Source organism: Perissodus microlepis, chromosome 15 (assembly GCF_051167445.1).
Source record: "Perissodus microlepis isolate ML-2025 ecotype Zambia chromosome 15, ASM5116744v1, whole genome shotgun sequence".
NCBI lineage: Eukaryota > Metazoa > Chordata > Actinopteri > Cichliformes > Cichlidae > Perissodus > Perissodus microlepis.
In genome coordinates this window covers 3499849-3527390 of record NC_140475.1, presented here as the reverse complement: position 1 = coordinate 3527390, position 27542 = coordinate 3499849, and the positions used below count along the sequence as shown (strand labels likewise).

General features: G+C 42.8%; 1 protein-coding gene across 1 annotated transcript in view; it reads left to right on the top strand.

The window, feature by feature from the left end:
* Nucleotides 1–2379: 2379 nt before the first annotated feature.
* phip (PHIP subunit of CUL4-Ring ligase complex) overlaps nt 2380–27542 on the top strand; it is a 37613-nt gene continuing 12450 nt past the window's right edge. The window contains exons 1-26 of the mRNA XM_084953925.1: nt 2380–2548; nt 2662–2720; nt 2806–2835; nt 2987–3046; nt 6051–6201; nt 6440–6538; nt 8123–8283; nt 10743–10964; nt 11792–11892; nt 12783–12853; nt 13192–13292; nt 14016–14056; nt 14535–14633; nt 15799–15955; nt 18176–18310; nt 20495–20623; nt 20725–20950; nt 21339–21482; nt 22989–23172; nt 23260–23362; nt 23502–23639; nt 23796–23893; nt 24038–24245; nt 24393–24503; nt 24770–24877; nt 26660–26784. Coding sequence (XP_084810051.1) covers nt 2509–2548; nt 2662–2720; nt 2806–2835; nt 2987–3046; nt 6051–6201; nt 6440–6538; nt 8123–8283; nt 10743–10964; nt 11792–11892; nt 12783–12853; nt 13192–13292; nt 14016–14056; nt 14535–14633; nt 15799–15955; nt 18176–18310; nt 20495–20623; nt 20725–20950; nt 21339–21482; nt 22989–23172; nt 23260–23362; nt 23502–23639; nt 23796–23893; nt 24038–24245; nt 24393–24503; nt 24770–24877; nt 26660–26784 — 3101 coding nt within the window. The 5' untranslated portion in view covers nt 2380–2508. The remainder of the gene's footprint in view (nt 2549–2661; nt 2721–2805; nt 2836–2986; nt 3047–6050; nt 6202–6439; nt 6539–8122; nt 8284–10742; nt 10965–11791; nt 11893–12782; nt 12854–13191; nt 13293–14015; nt 14057–14534; nt 14634–15798; nt 15956–18175; nt 18311–20494; nt 20624–20724; nt 20951–21338; nt 21483–22988; nt 23173–23259; nt 23363–23501; nt 23640–23795; nt 23894–24037; nt 24246–24392; nt 24504–24769; nt 24878–26659; nt 26785–27542) is intronic.

Genomic DNA, 27542 nt, shown 5'->3' with positions numbered 1-27542 from the left:
GTATTAACCCATAGAGCAGACCACTGAATCCAGACTAAAGATATGAGAAAGGTTACGTGGCTGCAAAACTACTAAGTATGAGCTGAAACTTCTGTTTTCTAACTAGTGAAGACATCAGAGTCCTGATTGTCTGATGATTGTCTCTAGCAGGGAAAGAGTGTTGAAGCCAAGTAATTCTCCACACCTCACAGGATTTTTAAGCTATCTGGCAAAGTTTAGTAAAGGGTGTGGATTTGCAAGGGTGTGGATAAACAAGTATCTCTGTGTGGACTGTTGTCAAGATAACCTCAAACCATTTCAGATCTCTTTTTTAATGTGATCAGTGTTTATCAGTGAGCTATTTATAGTAAAAGACAATCTGTAACTGATTGCATCTTTTCATAACCTTTGACTCCTCTTTGGCCCGTAAAGTGACACATGGTGAGGTTGCCTCCTTGTGGTGGTGTCAGCCCACACAATGAACTTAGTCATAAGGGTTCAGGTCAACCGGTAAAATACAAGTTAATGATTAGGCTGAAAAACCCATAACTGATCATCTAAATATTTTAAGTATTATTTTAACTTTTTTTCTGTGCTTTAAAAAATATATACAGAATTTGTTGGTCAAATTACACCCAATCAGTCAATGGACGAGTTTAATCTGGCCTGATACGATGCACACATTTGGAAGAGAAGATCGAAAACTCTGTCAGTGGAGGGTCAGAATACTAAAGTGGATTTTTGAAAAGCTCAAATATTGCTTGTTCCTCTCAGAGTAATCGTCCACCCACCTATCTGCCAGAACGCTTTTGACATGGAATAATGGTAGGTGGTGTAGCCACTGGTGATGAGAACACTCTCTGTTGAGTTCCTGTCCATCTGGCAGCCTATAAATGTTGTATTATTTGTGTTTAACGTTGACAAAATGGTTTTATTTGAGTTACACCTTGTTAGTTTTAAAATAGAATGGCATTACTGTTTAAATTAGACAAAAAAATTAAGTTGACTCTTAGAAGCACAAAGCCTTGTAGCATCTTCCCAGATGCACTGTTGATGTGTTAGAGATTTGAAATAGTTTATAAAGAAGAAATTAAAATGTAGAGGTGAAATGTTTCTGTACTAGTGTTAATCATTTGTGCAGGTAGACTGAATTATATGCAACTGTAAGTGGGTGTGAATATTTCAATTTAGCTCAATTGTACCACATAGGCAACTTCACACATGTAGGCTATAGATATGAGTGAAAAGAGAGAAAAAAACAGAAGATATGTGGCAAAATATTTCGAAAAAGAAAACTCCAAACTGTTGTAAAATGATCTGAAACACGTGTGGTGTGTATTTACCTTCACTTTCATTTGTGTCTTACTTGTAGCAGTAAACATTAAATGTGGGAAGTAAGATTAGACCAGGAGGGGTTGTTTGTCATTGGTGAACTGGCTTTTAATAAAACTATAACGTACGTCCCTTGCACAAATATTATTGTGAGTTTACTTTAAAAAGTAAAAATTAACACTAAAGAGTTGCTGTTCCTTTTTTTCATTCACAGCTGTCACTGAGGCATCCTCTCATGCATTTCCTTGATAATCCCCCTTGATGTGTGTGCCTTGTCTCAGTGTCTCGGTTGCCATTAAATTGCTGTAACTCACGGGGTTTCATTCATTAAGCTGCATTCCCCTTCTCCAACCCTTCCCCCATTTTATTGCCTGGTAGTATTTGGAAGAGAAATGGACGACTTCCCCACCAAACGGCTCCCTGAGAGAGTGGGTGTGTTAGCTAGGACATCTTATTACACAATAGCGACAAAGTTACGACAAGCGAGACCAGCAGCAAGAACACGGAGAGCTGATAAGAGAGCAGGCTAGCTGTGGTGTTTGATAATAAAAATAATAATGATAAACTAAGCTGAAACGTTTGCTCGCCTGTAAATCCCTCTCAAACACGGGAGCCATGTTCTGAACCCGCCAGCTACGAATATACAGAAAAAAAAATCTGACAAGAATTAGGCTGTGGTAATCCGCAATAGACACTAAATGACAGAGGAATGGACTCTAATGAATAAAAATGTGATAAATGCCGTCTAGTTTCAAAATAACAGCCATTCTGCAGCAATGTGTCCTCTCCTTTAGCAGGCTGCCATTTCTACCTCCCCTCGACGGCGGCGTACGTGAGACACAGCGCCTGTATTCTTCCGCAGAGGGCTTGCGCTTTTTCCTTTGAGGGGGAGGGGGATTAAAACAAACATGCCTCCACGGCAAACCGGTCGTAAGTGAAATTCGCCCCAGCCGGCGCTCAGTACAGCCACAATTTAGCCATTCGGTCTTTGTTAAAGGAAGGCGGTGTTTGGCGGGGTGAAGCCTTCAGCGCGCACTAATTATCGCTCCGCGGAGGTATACTCCCGCAGCCGGGACTTCGTGCGAGCGAAGCTGAATGGAGGCAGCCTCTTCCTGGTGGATAAACAGTGACAGCTACAGGGCAGCCACCTAGACCCACCACACAGGCTCTGGCGCTGCCCTGGCAAACAACACCAAAATGGCTTCAGACAGTACACACATCGCGCAGTTGACTTCTGGTGAGTAAAGGAGATCGGAAACTATGTCACGGTCGTTGTAATATCCCCCCAATTTCCTCGGTGCCCTCTTCTAACGCAGCTCCCGTCCTCTTCTCCCCCTCCAACCATACCAGAACTGTACTTCCTAATAGCCCGATTTCTAGAAGCTGGACCGTGTCAAAAAGCAGCCGAGGTTGGTGTTTTCGCATTTTAGGAGAATTTATAATATGTCGGCAATTGTCACGAGGTGTAATTCTGTATTTTTATGCTATTTTCAGACCCTGATAAGGGAGGTGGAGGAGAAGGAGGTAAGCAGTCAGCAGCACGAGAGAGATGCTTCTCTCTGCACTGTACTTTGTGATGTTGCTTTGACTCTGATTTACCATTTACTGTTTTAAAACATCACCTGTAACGTCTATAAACTGGATGATCACGGTCCACACTGTTTTTCCACCTCAGCTGCTGCCCAAAAGGCTGGACTGGACGGGGCAGGAACACCCCGGGACGTACGAAAATTTGGTAAGGGTGCTGTATAACTGAGGAAAAAGTTTTTAGAGAGCAAAATAAAAATTGAATTTCCCGCAATTTTTAAATCAGGTGGTGGAGCACAAACTGAAGAAGGACTTTGCAGGGCGAGTCGGCTGCAGGCTTTAGGGGGAGGGAAGCTGCTCTTTTTGGAGCACTTACAAGGGGCTCGGGTCCCAACCTTGTGTGCGCCACGGTGTGCGAGTTTGGTGGCCATGCATGTCCAAAAGGTTGCGAGAGTTGTTGGTGAAAAATGTGTGTGAAATGTTGATACGTCATGAGTGTTGTGGTGTAGGAGCGCCAGGATCCGGAGGAGGGACTCCCTGCGCCACGAGCCTCTAGGAGAGAGAGAGAGATGGAGGCGCTCTTGTCCTGCAAGAACCATAATTTGTGTGCATGGGTTGAAAACACACAGGGGGGCACAAGAGTTAGAAAACAGGACTTTTTTTTTTATTCGTGGGGAATATAAAGAGTATAGTCAGTATAGCCGGAGTCACGGCTCGCCCCCTGTTCTTTGAGGTTGTTGTGGAGTGGTTATTTTTTATTTTTTGGGGAGAGGGTTGTTTTGGTGCGAGCTCGGACGGAAAAGCAGAGGAAGGATCAGTCGGTGTGAAGATGCGAGGTAACGTTCAGCTTGATGTCTTATAATCGCGCTATTAATTGGAGCGCTTAATTGTCATGTAAACAAACGGGGCTTTCGCCTGAAAGCGGCGGTTTTACGCATGGGGGCGTGGAGTGAATTCACCATCCTCTTACATATTTGTTTCCGAGTCAGACCTGCTAAAAGCGCGCACTCCCCGTTATCTTTTTTTCCCCTTTTTGTGTTATTTTAAAAGTTTTATTTTAATACTGATTTTAAAAAACAGCGACCTGGTTAATCTACGAGATAATGTTTGTGGGGGACGATTTCCGTCTTCACGTCCCAAAGCACACACGGAACTAGATGGCGTAAAGTGCAGCTTGATCGCCATGTAAATGTATAGGTTTAAGAAATTATTGACAGCGTCGTTCTGCCCGCTCGTATGAGTGTGTGTTTTTTTTCTCTTCCTGCTTGGCTCGCTGGGCTCTCCGTTCCTCCTCCTCCCGTCCCCAGTCTTTCAGCCTGCCTCCAGTCTATTGTGCATAATTTCCCGTATTAAAAAAATACTGCGGAGGGGTTTTAATTATTAGACCAAGCGGAAGCAGGGAGGTTAGAGGCAGGAGGGCAGGATATCGGCTGGATTTATTTATTTATTTATGATTATTTATTATTTTTTTTGTGGGCGTTTGTAGTTAGATGTCTAGGGGGGGGGGACGCTGTTAAAGAAGGGGGTTGGGCATCAATGAGGACTCAACAATGATATTGTAATAATTAACGATATTAATTGCGGCTAATTAACGAAGGCGGATTCATTAGATGTTCGATTGCTTTCGTGTCGCATTTCAAACTGATCAGGAAGACGAAGCGCAATGAAATACGGCCGTGTTTTTGAGTGGAAGTGGAAGCCTGCATCGTTATCAGCACAAATGTGTTTAGACTCATTTATTAATGGATTAATTGTCAGTAATAATACATTTTAATGAATGCAAATCTATGTCAGAGGCAGTGATGCTTGAGGTGAAAGATGTTTGTAGGCCTATGAATGGAAAGCAGGATGGTAATAATAATAAGAATAATAAGAATAAGAATAATAGCAATACTAATAATGATTATATAGAGGGTAACTTGTAGTGGTGTGGGGCCATGTGCTTTGTGATGGTGCAGCCGTGGCTGGGGGAGTGTTAACCATTACCCTTCAGAAGGAAGGAAAATGGAGCAAATTGTTATTGCACATCACTTAGTTTAGTGTGTGTGTGTGTGTGTCAGTTGTGGGTCTGCGTGTACCTAAGAGGGGCTGATATGTACTTAGAAACACTGATCACGTCTGTGAACCAGCAAGGATGTTGAAAGCAATTAAGGGGTCATTAATTGTGTGTGTGTGTGTGTGTCACAGAGACAGATAAAGGAATGGAGAAAGTGTGTGTGTGTGTGTGACTGAGTGGAATAATTGTTTAATTTCAGGCTTACGTGTCTGAAACAAAGCCGATGACTGCACGTCTGATTTGAGTGAATACATTTAAACCGATCTGGCTTCCTCCAAGTAAACACACTGCTGCATGCTGCATTATTCCCCTCCGTGTCTCGCTTTCATCCCGGCCGTATCGTGCGTGCCATTCCACTCATTCAGGCGTGCATGTTTCTTTAGAAGTAGGCCACGCAGGAGGGTCCCCGTGTGTCAGTGGAATCAGAGAAGCTGTGTGTTTATAACAGCGTAGGTTTCTGCTTCATCCTTATGTTGCATGCCACACCCCCTCCATCCCACCACCACCACTGTTGTAGTGGGTATGCTGCTGGGAGCCGCACCATTTAAAAGCCTTCATCTTTTTCATTTTAGTGTATAAATACGTCTCAGGTTGTATTGTTTTTTTAAAAAAAGGAGGATCTTATCTGTTAGTTTATCTGTTATCGGTTTAGTGTGATTTCCTTTGACACACTCAGAGAGCAGAGGGGCCTTTACTTTAAGATTCTCAACACTCATTTGTGGAAGTGGCCTGGATTTTTCAGTGTTTCTGTTTGCTGGAAATACTTGAATTTGAAATTAAAGTTTCAATTTCCCTTTACTTTGCAGCCACTGTTTGCCTTCTGACATGTTTTCACCCCCTGATGTGTTCGATAGATTTGTAGATTTTTGTGTGAAAATTGGCGTAGTAATGTGGAACCCATTTGTACCTCCACTGAGACGTTTTCTTTTTCACACCACTGTCGTCGGGTTCGAGCAGCAGAAATCATCCAGCTGGTGGGGGTTTGATGTCTTGACACAGCAGCTTATGGCAGGAAAGCTCTTTGAGCACATTTCTCTCAGCTTCCTTTTTTATTTTTTTTAAACTCTACCACCCTCCCCCCACTAGCAGTAGTTGTATTTTGTGGTCATTTACCAGCCTGAAGACAGATTTAATCTGAGTGTATGCTTGCGTTCAGGTAAAGCTCTACAGGCACATCACGCCAGACCACCTGCTGCAGGTCTGCACCAGAGTTTGTCCGCTGCTGGAGAGGGAGGTCCCTGCCAGTGTGCCTGGACTCACCAGCCTTCTAGGAGCTGGCAGACAGAATCTTCTCCGCACCGCCAAGAGTGAGTTCACGTGCAGTGCATTTGCATCCTTAAATATACACACGCGCAAAAACACCCACACGCTCAATGCCTTTGTCTTCCTGCATGTAAGTGCTGACTTACCAAGACATGGAGTGAATGTATACATTTGCGTGGTTATGCAAATATGACTGCATACATCCAGATCAACATGCACAACACACACTTAACTATAGCTGTGCATGTGCTTATGCATCTGTGCTGTGTGTGTAAATTCCAGGTTGCAAACATGTTGTGTGGAAAGGCTCAGCGCTGGCTGCGCTGCACTGTGGACGTCCACCGGAGCCACCTGTTATCTACGGGAGCCCGCCGAATATTGGTAAGGAAAACATTCATTTTGGTAAATTGGGCCAAAATGACTGGGCCAAGTATTGATTTGCCTAAAGAAGTCAGTATGTTTGCACACAGAGTTTTGGATCTTTTTTTTTAAAGTGGACTTGTTGTGCTTCACCTCGCGCTTAATAAACATGGCAAAAGTTTCCAAAAATCAGGGGGATGCATCTACAAATAATCCAAAAGCTCCAACTCCAGACGTGTATAAGAGCGCAGTTTTTTTTAACTCCTGGATCTGATGTCAGTGTCAGTGAGAGCGGATGTGCTCAGTACGACCATCTCAGTCCAGGATTATACTTGCTTGTGGAGATGCACATGGACAGCTGTGGACACCATGGATGAGTAGTCCTTCCTGTTCTATTTTTTTCCCCAAGTCCTCTTGGAATCCATCTGAAGCATTCATGCGAATTTTGGCACACTGGTTGCAAAAAACTGCAGGTCACATGGACACTTCTCTACAGAGTATCTCATGAAACGTGAAGGACCCAAAGACCCTCTATAAACTAGCAGATGCAGCAACTATACCACCGGCATCAGATACAGCGCAGAGGAGCCTTACTCAGCTGCATTCAAACCTACTGTGTGTCAGGGACAGCCAATCAGAAGAGGGTTGTGCTGCGGAGGATAAATAAGATAAATGAGGATTATTTTGAATGGTGAATCATACAAAGCCAATCTTAATAAGTCCAAGAGTGAAAAGATGGAGGTCTTTTTTTTAAATAATTCCCTTTAAAATATTTCAGCATTCTTATGCTCTATTGTAAAAACTTGTGTCCTTCAGATTAGCAGAAGAACAGTGTGTAGAGAGCTTGATGGAAACGGTTATGCATCATGAAAGTAGCCGCATCCAAGTCTTACACCACCAAGCGCAATGCAAAGTGTCGGATGCAGTTGTGTAAAGCACGGCGCCACTGGACTCTAGAGGAACAGAGTCGTGTTCTGTGGACGAGTCCAATGGACGAGTTTGGCGTTTGGGTTTACTTTGTGCCAAGTATAAAGTATAAAGTTTGGCGGAGGCAGGATTATTGTTTTTGAGGGGTTTGAGGGAGCCCCTTAGTTCCAGTGAAAGGAACTCTTAATGCTTCAGGATATCAAAACATTTTGGACAATTTTATGCTCCCAACTTTGGGGAACACTTTTGGGAGGGCCTCGTTTTGTTCCAACATGATTGCGCACCATTGCAGAAAGCAAGGTCCATAAAGACATGGATGATCGAGTGTGGTATGGAAGAGAACTTGACTGGCCTGCACAGAGTCCTGACCTCAACCTAATAAAACACCTTTGGGATGAATCAGAGCAGAGAATGCGAGCCCGGCCTCCTCATCCAACATCAGCGCCTAACCTCACAAACGTGCTTCTGGAAGAACGCTCAAAAATTCCCATAAACAAACTCCTAAACCTTGTGGAAAGCTGTTATGGTACCAAACTGCATTAAGATTGGAGTGTGCATGGGAAAGCAGACGAGTGGAGACTTTTGTCAATTTAATGAATATTTAGTGACGTTTACATCTGTACATTCTGTACACTCGTGTCTTTCCGTACTAATGTGCATGTTTTTCTTGACATCCAGTGGAGACGAGCTTCTGCCGTCGACTGAATGGCGCCTACCGTCTCCGTCAGCTGGTGCCCACGGCCGTGTACACACACATGAAGATGCACAAGAGGATCCTGGGACACTTGTCGTCCGTGTACTGCGTGACCTTCGACAGGACGGGGCGACGCATCTTCACCGTAAGTTTTCCCACGCGCGTTTTTGTTCGACGTTGCGTTGACATTAGCTTGTGAACGAGAGCCTGTTTGAGTCTAATTTCTTGTGGCTGCTGCGCGATTGCGGCGGCTCTGTGTTTGTTTAGAGTCACCTCTCGCATTCTGTGCTAGATTGTTACAAGGTGCCGCTCGCTCACCAAGATGCACAAGCATCTGCGTTTCATGCTGTAACGGTTCTGCTAGGCGGTAATTACTGTTTACCTAACTGTGGTAGGACGCTTTTACTCAGTGACTCACAGCTATAACCTGTTGGGTTACACGTCGGAAAAACTCAGACAGCTGTGCGATGATAATAATCACGGGTAATGAAGTGAAAGCATTTATCTCAAAAGAAGTAAGCTGACCTTTGACCCCTGGGTGCCCGTTGTGTACATTTGCCGCATGCCTTTTCCACCTAGTTTGAGAGAGGTACAGCTTCTGGTAACGTGTTAAATGGTGAAGGAACAATGAGACAATGTTGATTTAATGTCGCCGTCCTTCTGTTTGGAATCTTGAGTCAAACACTGCCTGCTGTTCTACACCATTTTCAGCTTTCACTTCTTAAATCTCTAAAAATGGCTGGCTGCTGAGAGGAGGAGGAGGAGGAGGAGGAGGGGGTTAGATTGAGTGTCTCTGTGTCTTTTTTCCTGTTATCTCTCTTTCTCTCTCTTTCTCTCCCCCCCGTCCTCATGCTATGCTGCCCCTCCTTTGTTCCTTTCTCTTCCTCCCCCCCCCCCACTCTTCATCTTGCTATTTCTCATCATAACTGGAGAAAATGTTTCCTCTGAGGCGCTGGCTAAGTGCCAGAATTAAAATTCATTCTTGCTCTCCCTCACTTTCTCTTTCTCTCCTTTTCCCCCCCCCCTCTCTCTCTGCTACTTTTTCCCCTCCTTTTATCACGAGATCATTTTTATTTATATATGTTCTTATTTTTAGATCTCTTCAGTCCTTTTGCTCAGGCTCTTATGCTGTTTCAGGCATATTAATTGATTATTTTGTGCGGCCTAAAGATTCGCGGGGATCGTTGTGTTCGGTGAACAAGTGCACGCAAGTTTGGTCCAACAACAGCTTTGCAGTCAGTTATATCGATTTGCATAACATAATTTTAAAAACAGCCAATTCTTGTGGTCGCTTGAAAAGACAAATCGAGAACAGTTGGTTTGTGCTGGTTGTCCTTGTGACTGTGGTTAAAATCTTATCTGTAGTTGTGAGGAAACAGGGAGGATTGCACTTTGCTCTTAAATCTATGGTGGTGCAGACGGCGTGGCAGGTCTCCCAAAATGCTTTGTAGTAAAAGGTCAAGGCTTTCGGGGCAACCAATACATCAGCTGATACTTAATGTACAGCACTGTGTTAGTTATTTTATAAAGCGTTATGATTTTTTAAAAAAAGGTTTCAGGTGCATGTTGGAGCACATAAAATGAAACACCGTCATTAACAGTGTCTGACCCTCAGCGTGACAAAAATTCTTATTTTAAAGCGAAGAAGCGTTACATCCTGAAATCGCTGGCTTTTTAAAACAAGTGGATTTGTGTTTGTGTGTCTTTCGCGTCTTCATCACGGTTACCTGTTACTTAAATCATTTTGAGCTCTTAACCAAAAAACAGATGGATCTGGCAACATGTTGAATCACGAGCATTTTAACCGTCAGCGAGTTGGATCGCAGTCAGGCACTCTCCCCAAAGACGGTTTCACGATTGAAGACTCGATCGTGCACTTTGATTGCAGACTTATGAGTGTTTAAGGAGAATCTGAGCTAACAATTCTTGTAAATGCTTCACTAACAAAGCTTTTTTTTGGTAATTATTTATAAATATTAATAGAATTATTATTTGCTTCTACTTTGCTACAAAACTGTTACAAAGTAAGAGGATATGAGTTGGTTCCTGCCTGATCTATTTTCTGTCCCTCCGTTCTAACAGTCGAGTTCTCATGTGTGCAAAACCAACTCTGTGTCATCACATCCAGTCTCAGTCTACTGAGTCAAATGTAATCAGCCTAAGATATTCTCAGACCACAGTAACAGTGTGCGTGTTCATTTGGCAGTGCTCACTGTTGTTTTGCATTGATAACATTATCCAGGGAATGTGTTTACATGCCAGCTGCGGTCTTTTTCTCTTTACCAGTTAACAATAAGCTGGTTACAGTGCATGCAAATGCACCGTCAGTGCCTTGAGATGTTCATTGTAGCTTTTTTGTCAAAAAGCAAATTAATCATTAATCTATTTTTACATTTCAAGAGTCTCCTTCCCTCCTCTGTTTGTATTCCAAATTTGCCAATCTGCTGAGAGTCCTGCTCTGCAGCGTGCCCAGATAGATTTTGGAAATCTTCTTCAACTTCACATTTTTAATTTGTCTTCCCGGAACCGTTGCCCAGAAGCAGATGCGCTGATCTCAAATGTGAATCGTCACTCATGTGCGGTGGTGTTTTCTTTCTGTCCCAGGGCTCAGATGACTGTCTCGTGAAGATCTGGGGAACAGATGACGGGCGTCTGCTGGCAACCCTGCGCGGCCACGCTGCCGAGATTTCTGACATGGCCGTCAGCTATGAGAACACCATGATTGCCGCCGGCTCCTGTGACAAGACCATTAGAGTGTGGTGCTTACAAACCTGCGCTCCTCTGGCTGTCCTGGAGGGACACGCAGCCTCCATCACCTCACTGCAGGTATTGTTTTAAAGCTGTTTTTATTTCATATTCTTTACAGACTGGGAGAAGCCACCACAAACTGCAACTGCATTTTACTGTAGAAAGCTAAGTTTTTACTTAACAGGCAATATATATCTATATAAATGTTTTTGTGTTTACAGCACACAGTTTAACTTGTGTCAAGTTTTTCATGTGCAACTGCTTTTAGTTTACTGGAAGCTTTGTTAGTCACCCTTATCAGCTCCTGGTTGGATGCTCTTTTGCCTTCAGAACTGCTTTTAATCTTCATGGCAGAGATTCAACAATATGCTGGAAGCATCCCTCACAGATTTTGGTCCATATTGATGTGATACCATCACACAGCTGCTGCAGATTTGTTACACATCCATTGTATTAAAAATCACATCCTAAAGGTGCTCTACTGGATTGAGATCTGGTAACTGTGGAGGCTGACTTGAGGCCAGTGAACTCATTGAGATGCTAAAGGAACCACTTTGAGATGATTGGAGCTTTGTGTCATCGTCCTGCTGAAAGCAGCCATCAGAATATGGGTTGACGTCAAATTCTGACCCAGCATCTGGTTGTTACAGCAGACGCTCATCAGACCAGGCAATATTCTTCCAGTTTTGGTGAACCCATGAGAATTGTAGCTTCAGTTTGCTGTTCGTAGCTGACAGGAGTGGCACTCATGTAGTCTTTCTGCTGCTGTAGCCCGTCAATGCGATTGGCTGATACCATATTTGTTTTAAGAAGAACTTAATGAAGTGCCCAGTGAGAGCGACTGTGTTTGTGTGTGTCTTTGTCCTCTGTTCATTCCGCTAACCTCTGATTGGTTGTGTTTGCAGTTTTCTCCTCTCTGTAGTGGCTCCAAGCGCTACCTGTCCTCCACCGGAGCTGATGGCACCATCTGCTTCTGGCAGTGGGATGCACGGACACTCAAGTTTGGGTGAGAAAAACACATGGTCTCACCTGCACAAACATTTCTCACACTTTGTGCATCAAGCATTTTGTCAGCACGTCATTGCAGCTCCTTTTCAGACACGGCATACATAACACAGTTGTCCTCATCAATCTGTAAGTGACAGCGTTCTGTCATTCAGATAAAGGTCACTTTTTGAGCTCATGCTCCTCAAGGCCTCATTCAGTGAATTGCGCAGCCGCGATGTAGAAAGCCATGGTTTGGATGCGATATTTGGCATGAGATGACACGCAGTTTTCAGTGGAGTAAAAAAACTTATTTTTATTTTTAGAAGTTGATCTGAGCCTCCTGCATCTTCTTCCTTATTGTTACCTGCACTGGCTTGTTCCTGACTCTCATATTACCTCTCTGTGAACCTTGTCCCCATATTGTCTCTGCTACTCGATGCAGAGAGCCTGTGCTTCATTAATGGGTCTCTATATACTGGCTAGAAACCTGTGCACGCCCTTGGAAGTCAGTGCGGTGTAATCTTATTACGTAAATTCGACTGCTTGCAGTTTAGGCATGTGTTGCACTGAAATAATTACTCAGTCGCACGTGGTCTTTTTGTTTTTTAAAAAGAGACATGAAGTTGATAAATTTTGATGAATGGAAAGGAGTGCATGTCCGAAAGGGGCTTATTTGTGTAAAAGTTTGATCCTATGCTGAAGATTTCTATAAGATTGTATTGATCTTAAGTACACATGAATTTATAATTGTCACTGTATTTAATGGCCAACTGGCCAGTTTTAGAAATGTTTAGGTGCAGTATGTAAAGCACGCCAAACTCAGCCAAGACGCCAAAGGTGGTAGTTCTTTGTGTTAAATTGTGTTATAAACGATTTTGTTCTCGTGTGTGTGTTTGTGTGTGTGTCCAGTCAGAGGCCGAGTAAATTCACAGAGCGCTCTCGACCCGGCGTCCAGATGATCTGCTCCTCCTTCAGCGCAGGTGAACGCAGCTCGCTGTGGTGTTTTTATGCATGCTTCCAGAGCACTGACAGAGAAACAGAACAAGATGCTCACTCAGACTAACTGGAGAACAGCACACATTGTGCGTCACCACTTGTGTGGCTGCAGCTCCTTATCAGTAAATGTGGGATGACTGTGGTCTGTTTTTTGTGGGTATTTCTATTTTAAGGGTTAGAAATATTACTGGTTTGCAAAAGCACGCACATTTGCAAATAGTTAATGTATACCAATGTCCCCGAGGTAAACCAATGAATGTGAAACAAATATTACCCCAGTCTTTTTTCTTTCTTTCTTCCTTTTAAAAATATATGCATCCAGGTGGTATGTTCCTCGCCACAGGAAGCACAGACCACATCATCAGGGTATACTACTTTGGCTCAGGCCAACCAGAAAAGATCTCTGAGCTTGAGTCCCATACGGTGAGTCAGCGTAGAGCCCTTTTTATTTATTTATTTATTATTTAGTTACTACAAAAACAGCTTTAATCCAAGCGCACTGTGTTGGCTTATTGAACAAGTTTAAGATTTGAGCTAGTTTTCTGAGAATATTACTAAAAATGATCAAATCTGTAGCTGTAGATCTATAGCTGGCTTCTGAAGTTTTCAACCATATATTAACCTCCTCATGAACATCTGAAGCAGACCTATAATAGTCTTCCTTATTTTCTGTCCTGTATATACTCTTCTAACCACAGATGCTTCAAATAACAAATACAACATGTGCACAAACAGTGCTCATTTTCAAACAGTTTTTTCCACTCTTGCCTGTGTATGATCTCAGCAAGAGTGGATATAGTTATTCCAGACATACTGCTCTGATCATGAGCACCAGCTGCGGTTCAGACCTTCAGTTTGTGAAGAGAGCCAAAGAGGAGGAATTGAGAGGATAAATAAAAAATAGGAATATCTATTTGGAAATGTGAAAAATACAAAGCTGCTCTAATAGTAGTCAACTTTAAAGGTGGATTTGAAATGATTTGTCACAAATATTGTTCTTGTCAATGAAACGTGGAATTGTAATTGAAAATGTCTGAGATGAATTAGTTATTTGACATTTTTTAATTTGCTGAAAATACAGTTTAACGCTAACTAAATAAGAAATAGGCTTGCGCTGACGTTTCTCTCTCATATTTTCCCACTTAGGACAAAGTTGACAGCATCCAGTTTTCACATTGCAGTGACAGGTGAGTTTACACAGATTGCATTTCTATACATGTGTGCGTGAGGTACATAGTTATTGCAGTTAATTTTTCTGCACCACTGTTGCGTTGTGAACCTCGCGGTGCTGTGATATAACTTGATGATGTCAGCAGCTTTACTTAATGTCTAACACACACTCTTTGTGTGTGTCTCTCTCTCACAAACACACATTCAGACACACACTTGTGCTTGTGCGCGACATATTAAACGGCGTGTACCTAGACGGAGTGCAGAAAAACAAGCTCAGCTGTAATTCCCCTGGGTTGCTGTAATCTAAGCAGGGAGGAAGGTGTAGACGGTGTATGCAAAGAGCCAGGGTGGTAGAGGTGGAGATCCGGGGGTATATGTAATTACTGTTGATGTGTGGAGACGGAGGGAACCATTTTACTGCAGGAAGCTGATCTCAAAGTAAGTGTTATATTTTCATTCACATAAATGTGCGCGCGCGCGCTTGTGTTGCAGGTTTGTGAGCGGCAGCAGGGACGGTACAGCTCGGATCTGGCAGCTTCACCCTCAGGGCTGGAAGAGCATTCTGCTGGACATGCAGACCAAATTACCCGGGTATGTGTCTCTGCACTGCTGTCAAGGCCTGGCCTTCCCATTAGTGCTTTTGTGCTTGGAATAAAGACCTTGTGAGCTGGGATCATCCTGCAGGTGATGATGTCAGTTTACATTTTAAAATAATCAATCACCTGCATTGAACGCTACAGTGTGTGATGAATTCTTCTCATGAAAAATGCAGAGTTTTGAAGTGTTTTACACGTGCTTTTATGTATTTAAAGTACAATGACCTACTGCATAATATAGAGAAGCTGCATCGTTAAGTTAAAGAAAAATCTCTTTCACACCTGTGGAATAAAGTGTGACATGGTGATTGATTACCTGACTGCTCCTAGACAGAGTATAGATTTATTCCCAGACGGTGCATGAGTAGAGTACACTGACAGACTGTTTATGTCTTTGTTGCCTGAACAAACGCAACAAACCTAATGCAGCAATGAGGTCAACTAAAACAAAACCTAAAAAAAGTCCTAAATGCCCTCAACTTGGATAATACAAGAAGTTACTTAAAGTATTTAATAGAGTTAAATCTATAACCATTGCTCCTACAATCGGTCTGTAAAATAAAGAAAGTCTGGGTCAGGGAATTGCAGCAAAAAGTATTGGGATGTTTTGGGTGTGTTGATTTTCACATCTTTCTTATGTAAACAGGAACAGCTGGGGTTGTGAATAATTATCTGAAGCTGCAGAAAGATAAGGTCTAACTGTCAGATTGGTCTGGCTCCTCATTAACGGTGTAAAAAGGGACTGAGGAAAATAGAATACATTCCTCAAAAGGACAGTCGAGTTTTTTAAACTTATAACTAATGTAGTTAGAAAAAGATGCGTTTAATTTTTTGTTGCGTCTACTTTTTTTTGTTTTGTTTTTACAGTATTTTCATATTTGATACACAGTCATGGCCAAAACATTTGGCAGTAGCACAGAGTTTGTTTTTCATGCAGTATGCTGCTCAGTTTTTATTTAGATGATTTCTTCCATGTTTCTGTGATATAGTGAAGATGAACTTTTATTGGAAATAAATAAAAATTTGAATTTTGGAGTGATGCTGCTGCTAATACCTTTGGCAACGACTCTGTGTCTGATTTTTATGTGTAAACTAAACTAGAAAGACCTTAGTTGGGCTTAAATTTTAGTCCTGAACGGCATCACTACTCTCCCCCTCAGGAAGTACAACCCTCCGCCGCTGGAAGACAAAGTGACCAAGCTGAAGGTTACCATGGTGGCATGGGATCGCCATGACAGCACGGTGATAACGGCGGCCAACAATCTGACGTTGAAAGTGTGGAACTCCATCACTGGAAATCTGGTCCATGTCCTGATGGTATGTGGTGACTTGACACTCGGACACAAACAAAGATGTGCATCATAATATCGTAGTTCAGTGTTGTGTGTTATTCTGTAACAGCTCAGATCACTGTTGACTGGACCACAACACACTGCCGGTTCACACTGTATACACATTCATGGCCCTCAGAGGTTAAACCCTCTTATTCACTTATCCACATGTTGATGTTATTACAGATTTCCACTTTTTCGGATGTTGTGACTTTAAAAAAACCTGCAGACTTACAGCCTATTAGCACATGAGTGATATGGCTCAGCAGCTGCAGTGTAGGCTGTTTCCGGAATAAGTCATCCATGTTGTGTTGTGAATTTTTGATTTGTTGTGTCCATTGAGTGTTGATATTTGCACCGTGTGATTAGAATATTAATGTTCTTTTACTCTGAATAGAACTGGCGCTGAGGCTAATCAGTTAGTTTTGTTCTGGTTCGCTGATATGTACAGATGTGGCCAAAATGTCATTTTTATTTATTTGCTAATAAGTTTTTTAGTCCTTCAGATTATTCATCACTATATCAGAGAAAGATGTAAAAATAATCTAAATAAAAACTGAATTGGCAAAGTGCATGAGAAAAAACTTTTGGTTGTAACAGGTGGTTATTTAATCATCATCATCATCTTTATTTATAAAGCACTTTAAAACAAACCACAGCTGACGGAAAATGCTGTACGTTGGAACTAAATAATAAAATTACATACGATATAAATAAAAGCCAAATAAAAGAAAAAAGTAAAAGAATTAATTAGTTAATAACTAATTTAATTCCAAGAGAAACTAAGTCTCACTACGGTCAAAAGCCAAAGAATAAAAATGGGTTTTAAGACGTGTTTTAAAAGTGGACAGTGAAGGGGCCTCTCTAACGTGCGAGGGCAAGTTATTCCATAATTTAGGAGCAATGATAGAAAAAGCCCCGCCCCCTCTGAGCTTCCTCTTGGGTCTCGGTACTTTCAGGGGCAGCTGATCAGCTGACCTAAGAGACCGACAGGGTGTGTAGGGACGTAGAAACTCAGAGAGGTAAGGCGGGGCTAGATTGTGATTGTTTAAAAACAAATATAAGAATATTAAGATGAACTCTAAACCAGCGGTCTCCAACCTTTTTTGCGTCACGGACCGGTTTATGCCCGACAATATTTTCACGGACCGGCCTTTAAGGTGTCGCGGATAAATACAACAAGATAAAACTAGTACCGGTACCAAAAAAAACAAGATTTATTCATAACACACGTGAAAAGACCCAGGAAAACCGAGTTAACGATAAAAACGATAACAAAATAACGCTGAAAACCGATAAAAACCCTGGAAACCATACATTTCACACCTGAGCCTCTACTCTTGCGGCCCGGTACCAAACGACTCACGGACCGGTACCGGTCCGAGGCCCGGGGGTTGGGGACCGCTGCTCTAAAGGACATAGTGAGAGCAACGACTGACTGACCCGCACGTAAAGTGAGTTAGAGTAGTCCAGACGGGAAGGAATAAAAGCATGGATCACTGTTTCCAAATGCTGCCTAGAAAGAAAATGTCACTCTTGCCAGTCGCCTTAAATGATAACAGCTGGACAAAGGTCAGTAATAACAGATGTAAAATAAACTTCCAGGCATCCCAAATCAACAGAGGAGGACTCACAGGGACCACTAGCACCAAACACCAACACCTCTGTTTTCTTTTCATTAAAATTTAAAATGTTTAAAGCCAACCAAGCTTTAATGTCACGTAGACGTGTCAAGAGCGGTTTTATGGAGATGCCATCCTTCTGCTTTAAGTTATTGTCTTCCTGTCAGTTAACAAACTAAACATTATACTCAAGTAACTCTTCTGTATTACGGTGTTGCTCTTAGGGTCATCTTAGGCTGCTGCTGTTTCACTACTTAGCTCTTGGCCTTGTTTTCATCATTTTTACTTTATCTTTTGATCAGAAATCTAGTTGCTAACACGCTGTCAGAGTCTCCTTGGTGACGCAGTGATAAAACTGGAACATTTGATGAAAACAGTGTATATAAAAAGCAAACAAAAAACAGATGAATATGAATTTTTTACTTGTTAACTTAAAAAGCATGTGGGTTTGCACACTAACAGTGAGAGGAATGCAAAATATGCTCAGCTGTGTGTGGGCTTAAGCATAAAAAGTCAGGTTTGGCTGTTGCTTCTCTTTTCTTATTTCTTAATCTAATCCTAGATGTTCCCTTGTTGGTCGACAGGGTCACGAGGATGAAGTGTTTGTTCTGGAGCCACATCCCTTTGATCCGAGAATCCTTTTCTCAGCGGGGCATGATGGGAATTGTATTGTGTGGGATCTAGCCAGAGGAGTGAAGATCCGCTCCTATTTCAACATGGTGAGCGTCTCGTCCACAGAACGTTTCCTCGCTCGCGTGTCATCGCCTTTCACTCGCTTCTGTTTCATTCACAAGTGTCCAGATCTCGATCCTCTCCCTGCACTTTTTTTAAACTGTATTCTCTCTGTTTATCTGCATAGATATGTGGTTTTATCAGGTATATTTCTGCTTCTCTTACACACATTCTTTTCCCATTCCCCTCCTCGTCTCACCCTTTATTTCACTTTCACCCGCTGTTAACCTTCTCCCAACGCTATACTTTCACTTTCTCTCTGTGCTTTCTTTACTCTTCTCACCTCCCTTCGTGCCTTCGTGGCTCTCTCATCAAAATGAATCACATATGCCACTCTACAAATTTATCCAGTGTTTTAATTATTGTAGTATTTCCTGCTTCCTGCTTCTATGGTAACCAAGGACGGCATTAACCACATTCCCAGAACATGTGACTCACATAGTGAGCTGGTCATTTGGCCAAATCTTGGTGTTGGTCATAGACAGTGAATAGTGTTGCTTAACAACACAAAGTCTTTGTGCATGTTAAAAGGCCCAAGTTTCAGGCTGAAACTGACTGTGAGACTTCTCCTGAAAAGCGTCCTCTTGTCAGGGTTTTTCCTAGCTTTGAATGGGTCTTTTGGTTGGAGGAACAACAATAGGGATGATAGATACATGGAAAATAAAGTAGTAAGTCAAAAATGCCCAGCAGTAACATAAAAAACAATGCCTTGAAAAATAATTTTACTACAGCAGTTTTTTCATTGGGTCCGATCAAACTTTGAAAACCTCCCTGTGGACAGAAAAAAACACAAAAGAGGGTTGAAGAGTAAAGGTGAATGTAGAGTAAGATTAGCACAAGCAGAAAGGACACACAGGCAGGGAACTGCATAATCCTTAATTATCTTACACCGGGCCTTAGTGCACCCCCTCACTTCATCCTCTGCCTGCAACAAGCCCTGTTAACTCCCTCCTCCCTCTGCTTTTAAGACGTCTTGCTCTTAATTGGCTGCCCCTCTTAAGCAGAAAATGTGAACAGCAGGTGGGTGTGGCTTACCGTCAGAGCCGAGTGCCTGAGATGACCCTATTAGAGAGATCGGCTCTCATTGACTTTACACAGTGATGTAAATAACGTAGCTTTTAAAGCTGTCTGAACCCTGAAGATCGGTCCAGCCTCTGGAGAGTATGTTCATTTTTAAACTCACTGCCTGCATATCACTGCATCACTGTGGGCTGGGATGGAGGTGATCAGATCGGGCACTGCTGAGGTGTTGTTGAATCCCAGGTTGCTGTTATAGGGGCCTTTACACAGTAATAACATTGTGATAACATGGTCAGCGAATCATCTGGTAGTCGTTTGGGCGCTGTGGGGTAGGGAGAGCTCCCTCTACATAAAGCTTGTGAGTGGGTGGAAGCATGAAATGGTCTAAAATATCCTGGTACACACCTGTGGTGACTTTGGACTCGATAAAGCAAATTTCACTGACCACTACCAGCACCAACAGAGGACACAGCCCACTCATAGACCACAGAAACAAGGTCCCCTCTAAACCGCATGGCTTCAAAGTTGCTGTTGAGGCCCATACCTGCTGCACAGACTCTCTGAACGATGTCACTAGTGCAGGACGGCAGAGGCTGTTTACAGGATGCCCTGGTTTCACTTTTAAGCTTGAATTCTTTTGAATCGGTATTTCTTCAAAATTATGGTGCTAATTTCCAACAACTCTGTCATCCAGTTGGGCAAAAACACATGCAAGGTGTATAAAACTGAGTAGTCTATGTGCTGTTTGAGTTTGGCACTTTTGCATGAATGAGAAGTGTGAGAAGCTATAAAGGCATATTTCCATCAGTTGAATGGAGCCTTTGTGAGAATGAAGGAAAACCCGCAGATCAAACCAAAAGCAGCAGCTGGCTGACGGTCAGAGCAGTCAGGGGTTTCTTGCTGATTTCCTGTTGAAGAAGGTTTGCTTTCTGCAGGTGTCCTCCTTTTGGGGAGCAGTTCATGTCGGTTTGCATAAACAGGCTACTGTTGTGCTACAAACTGTTTGATGTTTGTTCTTTGTGTGCATATTTCTTTCTGGACAATTCTGCTGGCTTGTTGACAAGACATTAATAGTGGGTTGTGCCCATGCAGTGCAAATAGCTACAGTGCAGTTTTAAGATTTCCCCTCCACTCTGTCTCACCCTTGATAGATTGAGGGCCAAGGGCACGGAGCGCTGTTTGACTGCAAATGCAGTCCAGATGGGCAGCACTTTGCAGCCACCGATTCCCACGGTCACCTGCTCATCTTTGGCTTCGGCTCCAGCAGCAAGTACGACAAGGTAAACTGACCTGCAATATTTATGCACATACACGACAACTCATCGCATGTTATTAGTAATAACAACAGCGCCGCACCCTCTCAACCTCAAAACTGTTTCAGATAGCAGATCAGATGTTCTTCCATACCGACTACCGGCCACTGATCCGGGATGCCAATAACTACGTGCTGGACGAACAAACTCAGCAAGCTCCACACCTAATGCCCCCTCCCTTCCTGGTGGATGTGGATGGGAATCCACATCCACCAAGATACCAGCGGCTGGTGCCCGGAAGGGAGGACTGCAGGGATGAGCAGCTGATTCCTCAGATGGGGGTCACTTCCTCAGGTATTCAGGCTGAAATAAGAGCTCTTTCTTTGGAGTTCTGCTTATGCGCTTTAGATATTTGCCTGGAGGTGATGCTGTCTTCTGTCTTATCAGAGGCCATCTGTCTGTGCTGTCATAGCCTGACAATAATCTTATTTGTCTTTAAATGAGCTCAATGTGAGGCTTTTATTGAAACTACAGTAGTAATGGCAATTAAGATTAGAGTTCAGAAGGCTGTTGGCTGGGATATAAACAGAAGCAATCAGCAGTTAATGAAATGTGTTAGTAAGGCACAGCAGAGATAGTTAAGTTATTAGGCACAGTTGTATTCGTCATGGCTGTAACAATGGTTGGATTTAAGCTCATTTTTTTAATTCTCTCTCTCTCACTTTTGCGCTATTCCTGGCAGGCCTGAATCAAGTGGTGAGTGAACAGGCGGTGGATGGTCCCAGTCCTCTGGACACCATGATTCAGAGGCTGCAGCAGGAACAGGACCAAAGACTGGGAACCAATGACATCTCTGCTGCTGCCTCAAACACCAGGTCCAGCAGAGGTAGGAGTCATGACATTAAAGCGATGCTGACTGTTTAATCTGATTCATTCTCCACCCAAATTTCTTTTGTTCTCATTTTCCTGGATTTCAGTCATTATTCACATCTATCCATAGCAGCACTAATATGTTGGAGCATCATCTTTCACTTGAAGCAGACGTGTTTGCTGTGATTGATTAATTCGTAGAATTAACAGCACATGTATTACAGCCACTATTTATGTTTTCTCAGACCTTTAGGTTGACAACATGATTCGTGGATCGTGAAGAGAGGTTTTTTTATTATTATTATTCAATGAAACCTGCAGCATGCATAATTTGCAACAACTGCAATTATGTAAATAAGTGTCTCAGTGGATTTTTAAACAGGAAATGTAATAAACTGATTCAAAGAGTTAGTGAATGCAGGGAACCTGTTTTCACAGAGCACACTGAGAGTAGGTAATGTGTGTTTGTGGGATATGATTTTTTATTTGGTCAATTAATTCTCAGAGTGATGAGTACAGAAGATCAGAACTATTTGTGTCCTCAGCTCTGGTGCTCCGTGGTAGCACATGAAAATAGACTGTGAGCATTATGAAAGAACACTTTTTTTTCCCTTTATAGATTCCATCAGTCGGTGGCTTAATAACTGATATCTGCATGTAAAGATGGAGACATCTGTAGACAAAGATAAACATTTTTTGGACCGGAAGCTTCCCAGCTTCCATTTGTGGTGTTGGTTTTATTGACCAGTGACATTAGACATGGGTACATGCTGGTAAACGGCCAGTGTGGAGACAAAAAAGGCCAATGTTCAGTCTCAAAACCATCAGCTGAAGACAATTAAGCTTTTTACTAGCTGCATTAAATTTATTTGCATTCTTAAGCAGTGACTGGTCGTCTCAGCCTGTATATCTACTGGCTGCACCTGAGCCCCTGTGTTATGTCCCCAGAGTCAGCAGATTAGCTGATGGGTTCCTAAAATACTTAATAATCGACTCTCTACTATTTGAAGTCACGTTTTAAAAAAGTATTTTTTAAACTCCTATTTCTTACCTATGCAAACCAATTGTGTTTGAGTCCTTGGTGATTAGTCGATTAATCGCGGGAGATAAAATAAATGGAAAATTGTTCTTTTTTTGAAAATAATTTAAATAAGAAAAACATGAACTTGAGCTTTAAACTTTTGGTTTTGGAAGAAAACTGCAGATAATTCTGTGGGTTTTATGTAATCAATGAGTTTCATTTATTTTTTAAAATTCAGAATCTCAGATTTAATTATTATTACTGATAATTCAAATAATTTCTAGTTACAGGTTTTTCCAATTTATTTCTCATTACTTTTTCATTTTATATCAAAGTTTTCTACTGTGATGCACTGAAGTGTCCCATATGTCACACCTTAACAGAAGGTCTACTGGAAATAATTCTGAGATTTGGCTAGCGGTCTCATCATTTATTTAGTGCTGTGCAACAGTTCCCCAACAGTTTAAGTGAAACCCTATCTCTCCTCCCCCACCCCCTCAGGATCTGTGGGATCTCCCACTGAGGTGCACTCCCCGCCCAACGTGGGTCTACGGCGCAGCGGGCAGATCGAGGGAGTCCGCCAGATGCACAGCAACGCCCCTCGCAGCCAAATGGCCACAGAGGGAGATCTGGTAGCCTGGAGCCGCAGGGTGCTGGTCCCTGAGCTCGAAGAAGCCTCTGTCAGGTAACTCCTGAAAAAGATATGTACACAAACACGTTCTCACACAGGATCTCCTAAATATGATGAACCTCGTGATCTGTGTGTGTGCAGGAGACAAGTGAACTGGCGTGAAGCTAAAGGAGAGGAAGAGATCAATATTTATCAGTCAGAAAGGAGAAGACGTACTCTCCACTCTCTCCCCAAGGAGAGCAGGGTGAGTTCATGAGCATAGCTGTTCGACTAGATTATGGCTGTTTTATTATGATTTTTTCTTTTAATTTTGAATTTCTTAACCAGAAATGTCTCAAACGCAGGACTTTGGTTACACTCAGCTCCGTTCTTTGCTTTTCCAGGTTCATCCGACATCAGAGTGTGTGGTAGACGAAGCGAGGAGGAGCCAAGGTAACCATGGCTATCAAACCCGCGCTGCCATGGAAGAGACAAGTCGGCAGAGTGCTGAGGCTGCAGATGAGGATGATAGCACCTCAGAGGTACATATTCATACTGCATTGTTACGAATTTAGTGAATAGTTTTTAGTTTTGATGTTCTGAGGATTTTACTTTTTATTATGATGATTTTTGTCATTCTTTGTCTTTTTTTGTCCATTTGCTTTTGTGTCCTAATTTAATTTTGTATGTGTTTTCAGGGAGAGGTGGAGGTACGGCAAATCAACGGGCACTCCTCAGAGGAGGAGAAGGATGAAGAGGAGAAGGAGCCCTGGCCAGATGAGCATAGTAGTTCGAGGTAAGAAACACCGAGCGTATCTCCAATTTATCTCGTCACTCATCTCCCGACGATGTGTTCGCACACTAAATGCAAATCAGAAAGCTGCACGAGCAGACGCCGCACATCTGTGTGTTTAATCTCGGCCCCGTGATGTATTTGCAGCGATTACTCCAGCGATTATTCGGACTGGACAGCCGATGCCGGGATCAACCTTGAACCGCCCAAGAAGAGCGTTAAAGTGAAGAAGAAAAGCAGCGGCTCAGAGGAGGATGGGGAGAAGAAGAGGGAGGGGAAGAAGGAAAGGAAGAAAGACAAAGCAGATAAAGATGGCGCATTACCAAAGAAGAAGAAGCCAAAGGAGAAGAGGAAGGTTTGTTATCAGTAATGAACTGCATTTTCCTTCTCCTAAGTTATTTGAAGCTGACGAATGAACTAACTTAATTCAGTCAGGTCTTTTGCTTCACGCCGGATTATAAGTACTGTATGTGTCATATTTATTCTGCTGTGCGTCTTGCAGAGGACGCAGTTTCAGGAGCAAGGGCTAACTCTGGAGGAATGGCTTCCCTCTGCCTGGATCACGGACACGGTCCCCCGGAGATGTCCTTACATACCCCAGATGGGCGACGAGGTACACGCCGACCGCATCTTCACCACATGTCTGCTCACACCAAAACACAGGGTCATGTTTTACATGGCAACAAGGACTAAAGTCTGCATCACAAGTCGGAGACCTCATGTGGCATTAACGGTCATTACACCCATGAAAACAAAAGGGCACATCTCGAGCAGTTATGCCATGTAGTTGTAATTACATTGCAAACACGCACCAAAGAAATTTACAAGTGCAGTTAAAGCCGTTAATTCTTTTGCATATGTGTGTGTGTGTGTGTGCAGGTGTACTACTTCAGACAGGGCCATGAAGCTTACGTGGAGATGGCCAAACAGAAAAAAATTTACAGCATCAATCCTAAGAAGCAGCCGTGGCACAAGATGGAGCTCCGGGTAAGAAACAGTTTGACAGTAAAATCCAAACCAAAGCAGCGTTTCTCTGAAAAGCGCTGCCTCTCTCCTAAATATGCAGTGAACAGCAGTTATATCCTGGCTTCACTGACATTTTGAAGGTGTCATATTTTCAGTGACATTTCTCTTTTAGGAATGTAGACATCCAAAGGTAAAAAGGCGAGCCCATGAGAAATTTTTAAAAACGACGCTGTGGGCTTGCTGAGCTTTGGTCCGTGTGGGACATGGTCGTGTAGGGAGGGGTTCACCCTCCTCACATCTCCCCTCTGGGTGCTGCTACCCCCTCCCACTGGGATGTGGATATTTGTTAGTTCCGAGGTGCGTGGCTGGATGTTCTGGCGTGGTCGTTGACCCACTTCCTTGGTGGTCCGCGATCTGCCGGGTACGGGGTGGTTCTTTGGCACATGGAGCCCTGAGACCCTGATCTCGGCTCACACCAGTACGACTGGCCTCTGGTGGAGTCGGTTGCCCGTTGCCTCTGGTCATCTGGGACTCGCGCCCCTTTGCTTTGGGCGCCCCATCTAGGCTCTCCCTCCTTGTCCTGCAGGGATGGGGATTACCCGGTTTTCCCGGATCCATCTCTGTCTGCCTGGGCTCTTGAGGGCCATCATTGCAGCTTTCCACCCTCATTTTCAAGTACATTTGGTGACAAAGACACACAAACACACTCACACTTGACACGCTCTCTCTTTCTCTCTCACACTCTCACACACACACACACACACACCACTAGAAGAGTGTTGATTTGTTACCCGTGTCATACTGTATACCCCATTGAATGTAATAACTGGAATAACATGAATAGAAATGAAGAAATAAACAGTTAAACCCTGAACAAGATGATCCTATAGAGACTTTATAGAGCTGATCTTGGAAAAGCAAAATGTGTTTGGCACAACAGTGCGCTCAGCTCCTATTTGTCATTGCAAAAGCTGCCAGACGGGACACAATTAAAACAAAATAAGACAAATAAATAAATAAAAAATGACACTGTCCTCCTAGGAATACATAGCAGGACCCAGGGATTCACGCACATGTTAGTGTAATCATTAACTGCTGTTTTGTTGCAATGCAAAAGTCGACAGGATTATTGCTGCAAACCTTTCACCGGTGTGGCTTCTTTATCTCCGCCACACGTCTGGTTTCACACTCCTAGTTTAATCGTATTTTTTCTTTCCTAAAAACGTCTCTCTACCGAAAGACAAATGTCTACTGAGCATAAAAAAAAGGTTATGAAACTGCATATGGAGTTGTCTACGGAAGCATGAAAAAAAGCCACCCCCTTCAGACACTTTAACACTTGAGAGCAACAGTTTATAGGATTGCATTTTATATTTGGTATACATTTCATTTTTTTTCTGTCCTTCTGCGTGAGGAAGCCGAAATAGCAATCCCTGTGCAGACAGCAGAACATAATGCATTGCGGGCACAGTGTGCTTCCTTGTGAATGTGCTGCTTGTAGTGTATGAAATGCAGCATTTTCTTCTACGACATCTTTTTATTTTCTCTTAGTATTTTGTACAGCCAGACTTCTATCTTTAGGTTTCACTTTTTCTCAGCTGGAAACAAACCTACATCCTACACACAAACAAAAAACACCAAACACTTGATTTGGGGCTTTCCTGTAGGAAAGAACAAGAAATAACTGAAAGAGGAATCATTAATCGAAACCAGAGAATTGAATTAGACTTTCAGGATGATTTTCTTTATTTTTTTGTCTTGAGAACTCAAACATGCTCGTTATGTCTTTTTTGTGGCATTTAGGAGCAGGAGTTAATGAAGATAGTTGGCATCAAGTATGAGGTGGGTTTGCCCACGCTGTGCTGCCTGAAGTTGGCGTTTCTGGACCCAGACACTGGAAAATTAACCGGGGGATCTTTCTCTATGAAGTAAGTGTCTCTCTCTGCCTCCACATAAGAGTACAGGGTTTTTCCTGACTCATATCTGGCCTCTGACTGCAAGTCAGATTGCAACTCTGTTACCTTACTTAGTTACCCTAATAACAGGGTTTGGTACCTTTCACGTTTGAAACAATGCTGGTACCAGAGCCGGTATTTGGGGAATTTGGGACTGTTTCCCAATTATACCTTTTTCCAGTACAGCTTTTTGTAAAATAATACATAAAACATTTTTATCCAGCTACCTAATTACCTGAGACGATGTAGGGGTCCCGACCATCATCCGTGGGTTCAGTGGCTCATATGTTGGCAACAGACCTCTGGTGTATTTGGCTTTCAAGATGTCAAACACTCCACAGCTTTTAGATGTATTCTTGAGTCTGACAAGGTGCTTCCCCAGATTAGATGTGTTGTCACGGCCAGCTTTGTGTTGCCTGCTTTGCGTTTTGAAAAGCGTAGCCCCACCCAAGGCTGCTTTTTGCACACCGTTGCTGCCATTGGCCTGTGTGATTGTTGCTCTTTGACACATAACTGAATTAACGGCACATGGTCTCACTCGCTCTTCATCTTCCTTTCGTCCAGATGTGTTCTAATACCTGAATTTGGCACCAACTGATTGCATGCAAATCAGTACTTGGCAGTACCAATTTGGTTGATAGTTTTAAGAAGTAGAAAAGTTTATTTCTGAGTTGAGAAACAAAAATGTGTGTGCTGTTTTTTAAATACTGATAGTTTTTCTTTGGCTCTGG